We start from the raw sequence: 13,150 nt of genomic DNA, 5'->3' as shown, positions 1-13,150 counted from the left end.
CTAATGGAGAGGATCATCCTCATCAATCATCCATGGCCGTTGGATTTTTATCCAACCGCTACAGACAGGGGGTCCCTTTAAAGTTATAATGATTGTAGCCGCTGGATAAAAATCCAAAGGCCAAGAATGATTGATGAGGAGGATCCTCTCCATTAGCTCAGGAGAGGATCCAAATCCGATCTCGTCTCTATTAAATGTGGTCTCTCTATTACTATTTTGTTTTAATATCGATGTTCCTATTTTAAATTACACTAAAGAGATGAGAGAGTTTGATTTCGGAATACAACATATTAAAGAGGAAGACCCCAACTACTAGGGCAATCCGCCAGTTACTTTTATAACAGTTAGTAAGCTTATAAATATTGAGACTAAACTTAAAAAAATTGAACAACAATCCAACATATTGTTCAATCCAACCGTTGAAAGCCCAAAAAAACTTCTCAAAACTATTTTAAAAAAGATGTTACAATTTTTATTAATAATTGATGTGTTTTTCGAAAAAAGCACTTGGAGGTGCTTATTGTAAGCAGTTTTTGTTTCTTTTAGGGTGCGTTTGTTACACCGGACTATCTCGGACTGGACTAACTTCAGGGACTAAGTTGGACTGGCTTAACATGGACTAAGCAGTATAAGAATAATGAAGCGTTTGGTGCAGTGCCGGACTAAAAAGCGAACTAAAATATTTTTGGAATTTGATATGTTTTATACCAACCTTTTATCTCTCTCACCATTTATCACACCTGTTTTTTGTAGAATGTTGAGCACATAACAAAAAAGTCCAACTCAAACCCAGAATTAAATAAAACACTCAACGTTGAAAAACCATAGTTGTGAGCTTGTCTCTCCATTAAAATCCAATTCTAAATATTCAAAATCAAAACATCTCTCTAATAAAACCAATTTTAAGTGGGAATTGTTATTGGTACTCCAAAAATCTCATTCTACACTCCAAACTTTCTATATTTGGAAAGAAAAATACACTTGTGAGAAGTTCCATTGACCTGCACCTTTCTCTCTGAAATTTGCAAAATTATTATTATTTTTTTATCCAGAAAAAAAGCCAAGGATATAAACCATTTCAATTTCATCAAAATATATTTCAACTACGACATATTTCATCTGGAACTGGAAATAACACACACTCATATATATATATATAACCCCAAAAACAAAAGAATTGCAAATGAGAGTCAGAGAGAGAATTTCAACTTCTTCCTTTTCTCTCTGGTTCAGTATTAACGAAAGCTTGACACACATCCATAGCGAATTTAGCAAAGAAACAATTTTGCAATCCAAAATTGACCAAACCACTCTCAAATTTAAGCTAAACAATCATCATATCATCAGAACTATAAAAAAATAACCATTACCCACTAAAAATAAATCAAAACAATATTTGGATCCTCATCAGCTCACCCCCCGTCATAGCCTTTTTGGGCTTCCTAAGACCCAGATCCGACCGACCCAGATGACGCAAACGACAAGGTAATCGTCAGAGATGAAGCAGTTGACGAGTTCGGCGTCGGAGATGAAGTCGTGCTCGACGCCTTTGCCATCGAAATCAAGGTCGAGGAGGTGGATCGAGCAGGATGATGCGATGTGCCGTCGCAATCGAGGTTGAGGAGGTGAATCAAGCAGACCAAAGCGAAGTTCTTGGCTAATCCAGTGGTTTTTGGGGGGACTCGTGAAGAACGGTTAGCGAAGTCTCTAGTGAAAGCGAGTCCTAGTTAATCTTATTAACACTAGTTCCAAACACTGGACTAGACTAATTTTTAATCTAGTCTAGTCCAATGAGTGCTAAGACGGGCAAACAAACGCCCCCTTATAACCTACCAAACATTTTAACTTATTTTTGATCAAATGTTACTTGAAACGCTTAATCATTATAAAAACGTTCCAAACAAGCGCAAACATTTTTACATATTACAATTACAATGTGAGTTGTAGAATTTACCTCACAAATGACATTATGAATTAAAAAAAAAAAAAAAAAAGGAGAATTTGAAGGAAGCTTAAGCAATTGGTCTCGTGTACGACTGTGATGCAATCAAAACGCGGCGTATTGATATTTCACGGAATATTTCTGGCGAATGAAGTCGAAGCGTATCAAGGGCGAAACCGTCATCCGACGAAATATCTCAGGGTGAAGATAGGGACTGCGCTAGCATTCACATTGGCTTACAGATAAGGCCTGTGGGCCCACTCGAAGCCACAATCTCACACTATTAAACGACGTGTCGTAGCTCGCTGCCGTCGATCACTCGCGGTCGAAGGTTAGCGGTGTTCTTTAGGTATCGTGTACGCAACGGTGCATGAACGCTGATGCACCTTCATGTGGAAGAGAAAAGGCCAACAGATAGATTTATCAATTTATAGAGAGAGAAAGAATTTATAGAGAGAGAGTTTTAGAGAGAGAGAGAGAAAGAGAGCTTCTCTTAAGACCACACCTATCTCTTCCTCTTTCGGCCGACCATATCATACTAAGAATAGGGTCTCTCTCTTCGTCTCCGAAGAAAGACCCTCTCTCTCTCTTCTCTTTCTCTCTCTATAAATTCCGTTTTTAATATTTCAATTCGAAAGTTTATCCAGATAACGGGGTTTTAGGTGAGCTTTTCTTTTCAATCTGTTTACCTTTTTGGATTCACTGCTTCTGTGCGTGAAAAGTTAGGGTTTTTGTACTTCTGCCTAGGTTTATCTGGAATCTGGGTTTTCTGGGGTCTTCCCCTTTTAATCGATTGTTGTTATCTGTTGTGAGTGAAATCTGCTTCTTATGTTCGAGTTTCGGATTTGTTAATGTTTTTATGTTGTTGTTGTAACATGGGTATCTGATGTTTTTGTGTGTTTTGAGGTTATATGGCCTTGTTTGAATCTGGGATCCGTTGTTTTTGTGGTTACTATGTTTCTGTACCTTTTTGTACTGTTGTAATTCACGAAGTTTGTAGATTTTAATGTTATATGGATGTAATTGTTGTTGGGTTTTGATGTTTGAGCTTTACATGCTTGGTTTGGAGACTAAAATGGATGAAAGGCTTGAACTTTATGTTTCGTTGATAGCGAAAATGGAGTGAAAAGGATTTCTCAATTTTGTAGTTATAGTTACTTTTGAGTAAGTCGATACATATGTTTTATTCTAATGGGAGAGAGGACATTTCTGTACCTTGAGTAGTAATCTTACTGGTGTGAATATTGCTGCGTAAATCTCCGTAGTTTGATGCGCGTAGCATAAATTCTGTTATTAGTGAAATCTGTATGTTGAGTTTGTGTCTCTATGGATGTCTTGAATTGTGAACTAAATCTTTGTTTGGTCGTTGCTGAATGCGGAATAGGTTGGAATCATGGCGAGGAATCTGGTTCAGTCTACTTATATTCCAAGTGTGGGAACCGGGAGAAGGCTTGGCTACTCTAAAGGGTCTGGGAATGCCAGAAGGACAGTCATGTTCTGTACTTTACGAGCACCTGCATTGAGAATGAGCAGTTACACAGGACTCCGGAGTGTTAATGCTTTAGATGTTAGCGTAAAACCCAGGCATGACTTATTTTCGACGGTGAAATTCGCAAACACTAAACGTCGTGAACGAGCAAGCAGATGTGTGCCTAAAGCCATGTTTGAGCGCTTCACAGAAAAAGCAATTAAAGTAATTATGCTTGCACAAGAGGAAGCAAGGCGACTAGGTCACAATTTTGTTGGTACTGAGCAGATACTTTTGGGTCTTATTGGTGAAGGGACCGGTATTGCTGCCAAGGTTCTCAAATCCATGGGAATCAATCTTAAAGATGCACGAGTTGAAGTGGAAAAGATAATTGGAAGGGGTAGTGGATTTGTTGCTGTTGAAATTCCATTCACTCCTCGTGCAAAGCGAGTTTTGGAGCTGTCACTGGAGGAAGCTCGCCAACTTGGTACCTTCTTTTCTCTTCCTCCTGTTCACCAAATTCCTCAAAAACATTGATATAAAGTTAAACTAATAAGAAGCATCCTTTTTCTCCTTGAAGGGCATCCTGTGTTTATTTACTTGGTTTTCCTAGTAATTGCGATGTGTAAACCTTCATTTAATTTAGGTGGAACAAAATTTATATAGGCTGTTTGGCATCAAACGTAATCCTTGTGGAGTGAATCCATATTTCAATTGAAGTGTAGGGATCATACATGAATTGAAGGCAGAAATATGATCTCAATGCAAGTTGATAACTCTTTTTTCTTTTTTTTGTTTCTCTGCTGTACATCCAATTTTGTGTTATACAGTTCATAAATGATGGATTTCAGGTCATAACTATATTGGCTCCGAGCATTTGCTTCTGGGATTGCTTCGGGAGGGTGAGGGTGTAGCAGCTCGTGTTCTTGAGAATTTAGGTGCTGATCCTAGTAACATTCGCACACAGGCAAGAATAGCATCCTTGTTTAGTGATTTTTTTTGAAGAAATTCATTATCAGAACTGAAAGTAACCATAAAAACTTTCTTGGTGCGGACAGGTTATTCGTATGGTTGGTGAGAGCACAGAAGCTGTTGGTGCTGGTGTTGGAGGAGGGACCAGTGGTAATAAAATGCCGACTCTAGAAGAATACGGGACCAATTTGACTAAGCTAGCGGAGGAGGTATTGAACTCGTTTGTTCTTTTTTTCCTTTGTCATGTCGTAGAATGTGCGCTGCTTTAGATGTTTTGTTTTTGTATCAAGGTTTGTTTTTAAGATACTTTTTCTTCAATTCACAGGGTAAGTTGGATCCTGTTGTTGGAAGACAACCTCAAATTGAACGTGTCGTCCAAATTTTGGGTAGGAGGACCAAGAATAATCCCTGCCTTATTGGAGAACCTGGTGTTGGGAAGACTGCAATTGCAGAAGGTCTTGCTCAACGGATTGCAACTGGTGATGTTCCAGAAACAATAGAGGGAAAGAAGGTGGGTGAGAGTTTAGTTATAATTCTGAATAGGTTAAAACTTATTTGGAACCGTTCCTTCTATTTCAGTATATCAAGTTATATCTTGAAAAGCAATGTAATAATACGTTTGACCTTTTCTCCTTCTTAAAACTGTCTAGGTTATAACTCTGGATATGGGTCTTCTTGTTGCTGGTACAAAGTACCGTGGAGAGTTTGAGGAAAGATTAAAGAAGCTAATGGAGGAAATCAAACAAAGTGATGAGATTATTTTGTTTATTGATGAGGTGCACACTTTAATTGGAGCAGGAGCAGCTGAAGGGGCAATTGATGCCGCAAATATATTAAAACCAGCTCTTGCAAGAGGTGAACTGCAGGTAATAATCGTAATATTAAAAAAGTGATGTACAGATAAAAAGTATTCAAACCATTTTTTGTTTTTTTTTACCTGAACAAATATCGTATATGTATATTAAACACATATGTATTTGTTAACTGGAGGATGCACTTATAGATTTTATTGTCTGGGGAGTTGAGCTTTTCATTTGTTTTGTGCTCTTTGAATTCTGACGATTCAGGAATGATATATTTGCTACATTATATTAGCTTGCTGCTGTTTACATTTGAATCCGAATAGTAAGTTTCATCTCTATTGGTACAGTGTATTGGAGCCACAACTCTCGATGAATACAGAAAGCACATTGAGAAAGATCCAGCATTGGAAAGGCGATTCCAACCAGTCAAAGTTCCTGAACCAACCGTGGATGAAACCATTCAAATTTTGAGAGGGCTTAGAGAGCGTTACGAGATTCACCACAAGCTCCGCTACACTGATGAAGCCCTGGTATCTGCTGCTCAGCTATCATACCAGTACATCAGGTAGGCATCCATAATTCTATGTGTAATGTTGCTAATGCTGGATACTGTTGATGCTTATTGAAACTAATTAAATGTTGATAGTGTTTTGATGAGTACAAATGTCCTTTGTTATTGTTTGCGTTCCCTCCGCATAACCAATCCGTATAAATTAGTTGGTCTCCACTTTTCTGTTTGTTTCTGATGGTGCTAGCTACCTATCTCTTTCCCCATGCATGTGTACTTGAATAGTTCTGTTCTGATTGATAATTGTGTATACTTCAGTGATCGCTTTCTGCCTGATAAGGCAATTGACTTGATTGATGAAGCTGGTTCTCGAGTTCGCCTTCGTCATGCACAGGTATGAGTATGACCATTTCTAAGTTTTGATAGCCACCATCTTCTTAAGCTCAGGGATTTTGTATTGATGGGGACATGCTAAATGTTTTTTACAGCTACCTGAAGAAGCTAGAGAGCTTGAGAAAGAGCTGAGGGCAATCACTAAAGAGAAGAACGAGGCTGTTAGAAGCCAAGACTTTGAAAAGGTACAGAACTCTGTTTCTGAATGCTCTTCTGTTGTAAAATTGATTTCAGAGTTAATGGGGTTTCCGATGGTAGATTAAGACTGTCAAATATCATCGTCTGTTAGGCCTGTGGCTTAAAAAAACTTGCATAAGTTGAGCTGACAACATGCATTTTGGACAGGCTGGGGAGTTACGTGACAAAGAAATGGACCTAAAGGCACAGATCACAGCTGTTGTTGATAAAGGCAAGGAGATGAGCAAGGCAGAGAGTGAGGCAGGAGATGTAGGTCCTCTCGTGACCGAAGTGGATATTCAACATATTGTGTCCTCCTGGACTGGAATTCCAGTTGAGAAAGTGTCCACCGATGAATCAGACCGCCTCCTCAAGATGGAAGAGACCCTCCATAAGAGAGTGATTGGTCAGGATGAAGCAGTCAAGGCTATTAGTCGTGCTATTCGCCGAGCCCGTGTTGGACTGAAGAATCCTAATCGTCCTATTGCCAGTTTCATCTTTTCTGGTCCAACTGGTGTTGGGAAATCTGAGCTCGCAAAAGCTTTGGCTGCTTACTACTTTGGTTCTGAAGAAGCCATGATTCGGCTTGATATGAGTGAGTTTATGGAGAGGCACACTGTTTCCAAGCTCATTGGTTCTCCCCCGGGTTATGTTGGTTACACCGAGGGAGGTCAGCTGACTGAAGCCGTTCGACGCCGTCCTTACACTGTGGTGCTTTTTGATGAAATTGAGAAGGCACATCCCGATGTATTCAACATGATGCTTCAAATACTCGAGGATGGAAGATTAACCGACAGCAAGGGCAGAACCGTGGATTTCAAGAATACACTTCTGATAATGACATCTAACGTCGGAAGCAGTGTTATTGAGAAGGGAGGCCGACGCATAGGATTTGACCTTGATTATGATGAGAAGGATAGCAGTTACAATAGAATTAAGAGCTTGGTGACAGAGGAACTAAAACAATACTTCAGACCCGAGTTCTTGAACAGGTTGGACGAAATGATTGTTTTCCGTCAACTCACCAAGCTGGAGGTAAAGGATATAGCAGATATAATGCTCAAGGAGGTATTCGAAAGGTTGAAGAAGAAGGAGATAGAGCTTCAAGTGACGGAGAGGTTCAGAGACAGAGTGGTTGACGAAGGATACAACCCGAGCTACGGAGCCAGGCCTCTAAGAAGAGCGATCATGAGACTGTTGGAGGACAGCATGGCTGAGAAGATGCTTGCAAGGGAGATCAAAGAAGGCGACTCAGTCATTGTGGACGTCGATTCTGATGGGAACGTGACCGTGCTAAACGGCAGCAGCGGTTCTCCTGAGTCCTTGCCAGAGCCGATTCCCGTTTGAAGAGTTAACGTAGGCGCATTTCGTTGATCTGTTGGCAATATGTCTGCATCTTTTTTTCATTTGCACTTTGGCCATTAAACGTAGTATGTTTTAATGTCGAAAAGGACTAGTCGGTAGCGGCAATCGAAAGCTGTTTGTTTAATGGTTCTTCGCTTGAATGTTCAAGGCTGTACCAGTTCAATACAGAAAAATAGCAATTCCATACTTCAGTTTCCCATATGGTAGAATTAGACTTCTCTTTTTACACCTCGTGTGGTGGTTCAGTGTTGGTATTTATAATAAAATTTTCAACTGTTAAACTTCTATGCCTCTGAGAAGTTGTGTGCTGCCATGTGACATGAAGTTTGATCAAGCGTTAATCAGTTAGTAACAACTCTAGCGTTTCGGCCCACTTTACTCTCTGATATTTCTCGTAGTTTGAACTGATATTTGTCAAGTTATTATTGAAAGAGTCTCTGACAAAGCGGTTAAATAGACAAACACAACATTGTCGATAAACAATGCAATGTCTACCAAAATAATGACTAATTTTACAAGAATGATTACTGGTACGAAATATTCAAGTCACTAACTGCTAGTGTTTGAGCGCTCCTGTAACATGAATTATTAACAAGGAAATGAAACGATTTTGAGTTAAAAAAGGGTAGTTGCTGCTGATATTCATCTATGTACACATGAAAAACTGTGCTTCCTCGCAGACGCGGGTTAGGCCAATGCGCCTTCCCTTTACATCTCTGTTCGAATCCCTTCACCCGTAAATTAGAGTACATTATAATATCGCTTTGTCAGAAACACAGTGCATGGCACTGCCAATATACATCCCTGACTTGTCTGACAATCTACAATCTTCTTGATTACCAGGCAAACTCTACAATCTGTATATTTATATCTACAAGAATGGCCAGCCACATTTCTGCAACCATAAGTCCTTGACCTCCAAAAGCACCTTATAAAAAGGAGGCCTGGGAGATCCCTAATCTTCCACATCTGAATGAGACCTCTGTTTAGGGATGATGCTTCCGCCTCGGCTAATTTTTAGCGCTGTCAAGGCCTTTTGTATCTCCATTGTCATTGCACTATCGACACTACCTGACGATAGCTTCTTGTGTGATTTCTGCAGATGAAGCTTAAGCGAGCTGCTACTCAGACCTGCATTTACCCCGCAGATGGGGCAAACTTTCATCGTAGGCTTCCGCTGTTGCCACTCCATGGAAACTCTCCCATGAAGTTTCTTATCCAGATCCACTAGGATCTTTGCAAAACCATCATTGGGCTGCGCCCGACGATGAACTTGTTTTAGAGAATTCCACGCCTCTAATAGAGTGCAATTCCTGCACCATAGAAAGATTACTTAGCTAAAGATTTCTCAAAGTAATATTGTTGGAATCACAATTTACACCAATAAAAGCAATACGGGTATTGAAGATCTGTTGATGCCACATGTGTATGAGGAGTGTAATATATGTTCTACGATATGTATAACATATTTTACTTACTTTCTCAGCATTAGGTATGCAAGCACTAGGGTGGCACTTCTACTTTTCCCCTCGAAGCAATGGACAAGAACTTTCCCTCTTTCTTGTTCAACACGATCAGTAAAACTGATAGCTTCATCAAAGATGGTGCTGATATTTGTATCGTCATTGTCGCATATCTGTTCAAAGGAGGTGTGCAGTCTAATCAGGACAATGCAGGTGCCAAACATTTTATGAAAGCAATAAAATACATGCAGAGTTAGGGGATTAAAATTTTAAAACATTAAAAACAGAAACTTCACCAAATTAAATGGTGAGCATGGATTCTGGGAGAGAAGATGTCATCAGACAACGTTCACATATGCTTATTTGGATGTGTAAACACTGATGAGAAAGAACCCTTACAGCAAAATTCTTGTACTCGAATAGATCAGGAAACTGAGAATCTGCTTGTCCAATTTCATTGGAGCACAAACACAATACATGAGTAATTCCTAAGCGTTGCAGCGTGAATACAGATCGTGCAGCCAAGGCTCCACCGATGAACATGCAACTTGTGACTCGAGATGGCCTCTCTGTATTTGCAGCCTCCGATATCAATGCAATCCTCTCAAGAATGTGCTCAAGTCTGACCTGTTAGTTATAGAGAAATGTTTACAAGAAAGAGAAAGAAAGGAATAAAAAAACAGAAAAGGAAAGAAGGGACAAATATACCTTCAATTCATAAGCATCAACAACACCATTGTTGTCACTGCCCTCAAAAAACCCAGAATTAAAATTGTTCTCTTGACATAGTTTGATAGCATCACTCTTTAGCATTTCATTCCACTGTTCCAGTTCTTTGTTTGATTCAGCATCAACCTGAGCATTGTAATATATCGAAGTTTAAGAGAAACTATGTATCAAGAAACGGCTTTCTGTTTCCTCATCTGCGGTATCATATAAGAAAATTTTTAGTTTGCTTTAAGTATGTCCAACCTTGGCGTATTTATGAAAGTCCCGAAGCTTTGCTGTCAAACGTAGACTACTGAGGGGCTCCGCACTTCCTTTAGAGAACCTCCCATGCCAACTATCCCTTGACATGGGAGAGCTGCAGTCATAGCCTTCTTTATTTCCAGAAGACGAAGACCTTAGAGCAGTTCTCTGTGACTCGGAATCACTAAAATCAGGATTGTTCTCATTGACAAGTCGTTCCTTACTTGGTGCAGAAGCACAATGAACACTTCCAGCAGCATGAGAGGGAGACTCAGGAACTGCCAAATCCTCTTTGTCGGACTCCCCTGAGGATATTCTATCTATAATATTGAAGAATATTCGTAACAAGTTCTCCAGTCTTTGATGAAGTGTGAGTAAGAATATATGGAATCCCTGCAGATCCCTAAGAGCAGCTCGGAATCCACTACGAAATTTTTTAACAACTGAAGCCATCTCATACGCTGGTATATCAGATGCATCAGTTTCTTGTATGGTAGAACGTCCTAACTTCCCTAATGTTATTTCATGCAACACATTAGAGGAGTACTCAGAACTGTTCAGTAGTAACTCAACCAACCTGGGATAAATTTCCTGATCATTTGCGCGCTTTCCAGCAGGAGGTCGACGAGGAACCCCAGAGTCAATAGCCACAACTGGAAAATCAGAAAACACTGAATGATCTGATAGTTCACTCTGTATAGATCTTGGTGACTCTATAATATCTGAAAGATCAGAGGTCTGTGTTACTGTTACGGCATTATGAGTACCCAATTTGCTATCTACTGAAGTTGCCCTTCTATCCTTATGAAGACCTCTGATTACTCTTGGTTTGTATCGCTTGATTGCACAATCGAAGGCTTCCTCCAATCTATCCATATTTCCCAAAGCCATTTTATCAGCCAACAATAGATTTGCGGAATTTCCACGCCATCTGAGCTTATGGCAAGGAAGCCTATCCTCATTTCTGATGACAAGATCCAACATCAAGATCCTACCAAGAGCAGCCGCTGTTTTTTCTGCAGTTTCCCTCGACTCAAATACAGTTGGGCTTTCAAGTAAAGGAGATCCCTGAATATAGCTGCAAAAATTAAAGCTTTGGCCTTCAGAACACCATATAAAAGGACCAGTTATCTACTAGGAAGCGTTTTCTAGTGGTCCAGATCATGGAACATGATGCTTCCTCATTTAGTTTCTGTTAAAAGCACACAAGGAGTGGGGCAGAGATCAGGTTCTAGAAAATCTAGGGGAACAATTTAACTGCATACAAAATGACCCGAGCAATCAAAACAAGTTTTTGCCACGACTCTAACTAGTTATGTGCATGCTCGATGGTGAACGAAGCACAAACATTTCATAATGCAGAATTAACTCCTTAACTACGTTAGAAATAGAGACACTATGATTATAGTTAGACCTTATGAGCAAAAGGCACCGGCTAAGTTCAAGAGCTTCCAAAAGTTCTGAGCACGTCATTTCCCCACATTCATCTCCTTCTAAACTTGCTGCATCTCTTGCTTTCTCTGCAGCTTCCTTCATCTGCAGCCACTCCAAGCTACAATTATGAATGACTCTGGCCTGCAATATCCAACAGACAAAGCATATATGTATTATGGTAGATATGATATTATCGCAGGAGAGATTTGAGTGACAATGTACTACCTGAGGAGTTCGAACTCCAAGCCACTTTGCAAATTCATATCCAAGGCGTTCAGATTGTGTGGCCATTCTTGATGATGAAATCTTTATAACAGCCGCCGCTTCCTTAGTAGAAGCATCATCATTCCCTGGCTGGTTGAATAGGCCAAAGAAGACAACGCCCCCTGAATTTACGGTTACCTATATGCACACAACTGAAGAGATTACGGGGAAGCAAATAAGAATATAAATAATGACGTACATATTGATTCAGTGATTCAATCCAGTAAACATAACAAGAATTCCATACAATGTAGTTAATTTAGATTGCACACCTCAAGAGCTTTATTCATTTCATCCTCAGAATTGTCATTGCTACTACTATGCTCAGTGTGATGAAGCGAAGAGAGTCTATCCCAGGAAAAATAACACGACTCAATGTCCAATGCAGCAGCTTTACCAAGTCTTTCCCAGAGATTGACTTCCGTGGTTTGCTCACAGGGAAGAGAACCTTCCCAATCATCAACAAAGTCTCCTACACTGAATGGCCACCGTGATGACTACTACCAAATATTGTGACCACATTTCAACGTAAGATAACACAAAAATTGAAACAGACCTCGAAGGCATACTGTCGAACCTCGGAAGGTGGTGGGGGAAGCCAGAGGAGTGATATTTGGCACTCCGTTTACGAAGCAGTTCCATCCATTGCGTGATTCTATATGCCTGCCCTGCGGCAATGTCGCCCAACATATACAAGGCCTGCATTCCCAATGCACCCCCAAACATCCATGATTAAATTTCATTTTTGTTTCTCAAAAGTTCAACCACTACCTTTCTATGCAAAATCGTACTACAACACAAGCATTCCAATAAAAATGCGGCATATTATACAAGTTACTAACCCGGGAAGTGACGGTGAGAGGTAAAGGGGCCTCAGGCTCGTCAGAACCGGGGTCCAATTCCTTGTCCTGTAATTCCAGCATATAAACTACAAAATATGAAATCGGAAACCCCCAAGTTTAATCATTTTTTCCAAAAAAAAAAAAAAAAAAAAGATGCAAAATTTACACAATGCAGAGAAACCCCAGATTCCAAAACATCAGATAAACGCGAATGGCATTCAAATTAGGCGCAATCTGAGATTTTAACGATCTGGGTTTTAATAAAAGGGAAGGAAAGATAAAGGGAAGGGAGGAAAACACCTGGAGCTGCAAAGGGTTGGTGAGTGCAGGCTCCTGGCTTTGCTCCTTGGCCATAATGTTTATTTTTGGGATGTTGGGGATTTTCTTTAGAAAATGAAAAGAACGGGAGGAGGACAGAGAGACTTGAAGCAGTTGGAGAGAGAGCTGCAGAGGAGGATAAAGCATAATTTAAGAAATAAAAAAAGGAGTTGGCTTTTTTAAGAAAGAGAATGCGGGATCGTTGGAAGTTGGCGCCTTTTCAGTTTGTTTT

At 40.0% G+C, this 13,150-nt stretch overlaps 2 protein-coding genes across 4 annotated transcripts; one reads left to right on the top strand and one right to left on the bottom strand.

The window, feature by feature from the left end:
* The first annotated feature begins 2,252 nt into the window (after positions 1-2,252).
* On the top strand, positions 2,253-7,827 carry LOC137710272 (ATP-dependent Clp protease ATP-binding subunit ClpA homolog CD4B, chloroplastic). The gene is made up of 10 exons (XM_068449200.2): positions 2,253-2,604; positions 3,327-3,897; positions 4,262-4,377; positions 4,469-4,591; positions 4,708-4,893; positions 5,033-5,248; positions 5,533-5,750; positions 6,012-6,087; positions 6,182-6,271; positions 6,432-7,827. Exons 2-10 carry the CDS (start codon positions 3,336-3,338, stop codon positions 7,608-7,610), a joined length of 2,766 nt encoding a protein of 921 aa, XP_068305301.2. The 5' UTR covers positions 2,253-2,604; positions 3,327-3,335; the 3' UTR covers positions 7,611-7,827.
* Positions 7,828-8,236: 409 nt separating this feature from the next.
* Positions 8,237-13,106, bottom strand: LOC137710273 (dual specificity protein phosphatase PHS1-like). 3 transcript variants are annotated; one of them, XM_088695608.1, is made up of 11 exons: positions 12,901-13,106; positions 12,601-12,686; positions 12,315-12,457; positions 12,031-12,230; positions 11,720-11,896; positions 11,475-11,635; positions 10,064-11,138; positions 9,800-9,946; positions 9,491-9,718; positions 9,107-9,264; positions 8,237-8,941 (listed from the first exon to the last, which is right to left on the bottom strand). In XM_088695608.1, the coding sequence occupies exons 1-11, from the start codon at positions 13,063-13,065 to the stop codon at positions 8,584-8,586; spliced, it is 2,898 nt and encodes a 965-aa protein (XP_088551734.1). In that variant the 5' UTR covers positions 13,066-13,106; the 3' UTR covers positions 8,237-8,583. The 3 variants fall into 3 exon arrangements, with proteins under 3 accessions (XP_088551734.1, XP_068305302.2, XP_088551733.1); XM_068449201.2 differs by having other exon boundaries at positions 12,031-12,235; positions 12,601-12,666; XM_088695607.1 differs by having other exon boundaries at positions 12,031-12,235; positions 12,901-12,951.
* Positions 13,107-13,150: the final 44 nt, after the last annotated feature.

The sequence above is a fragment of the Pyrus communis genome, chromosome 6, assembly GCF_041283825.1.
Source record: "Pyrus communis isolate YQ-2024b chromosome 6, ASM4128382v1, whole genome shotgun sequence".
In the NCBI taxonomy this organism is placed as follows: Eukaryota; Viridiplantae; Streptophyta; class Magnoliopsida; order Rosales; family Rosaceae; genus Pyrus; species Pyrus communis.
The sequence above is the reverse complement of the archived record's forward strand: the minus strand, read 5'-3'. Positions and strand labels throughout refer to the sequence as shown.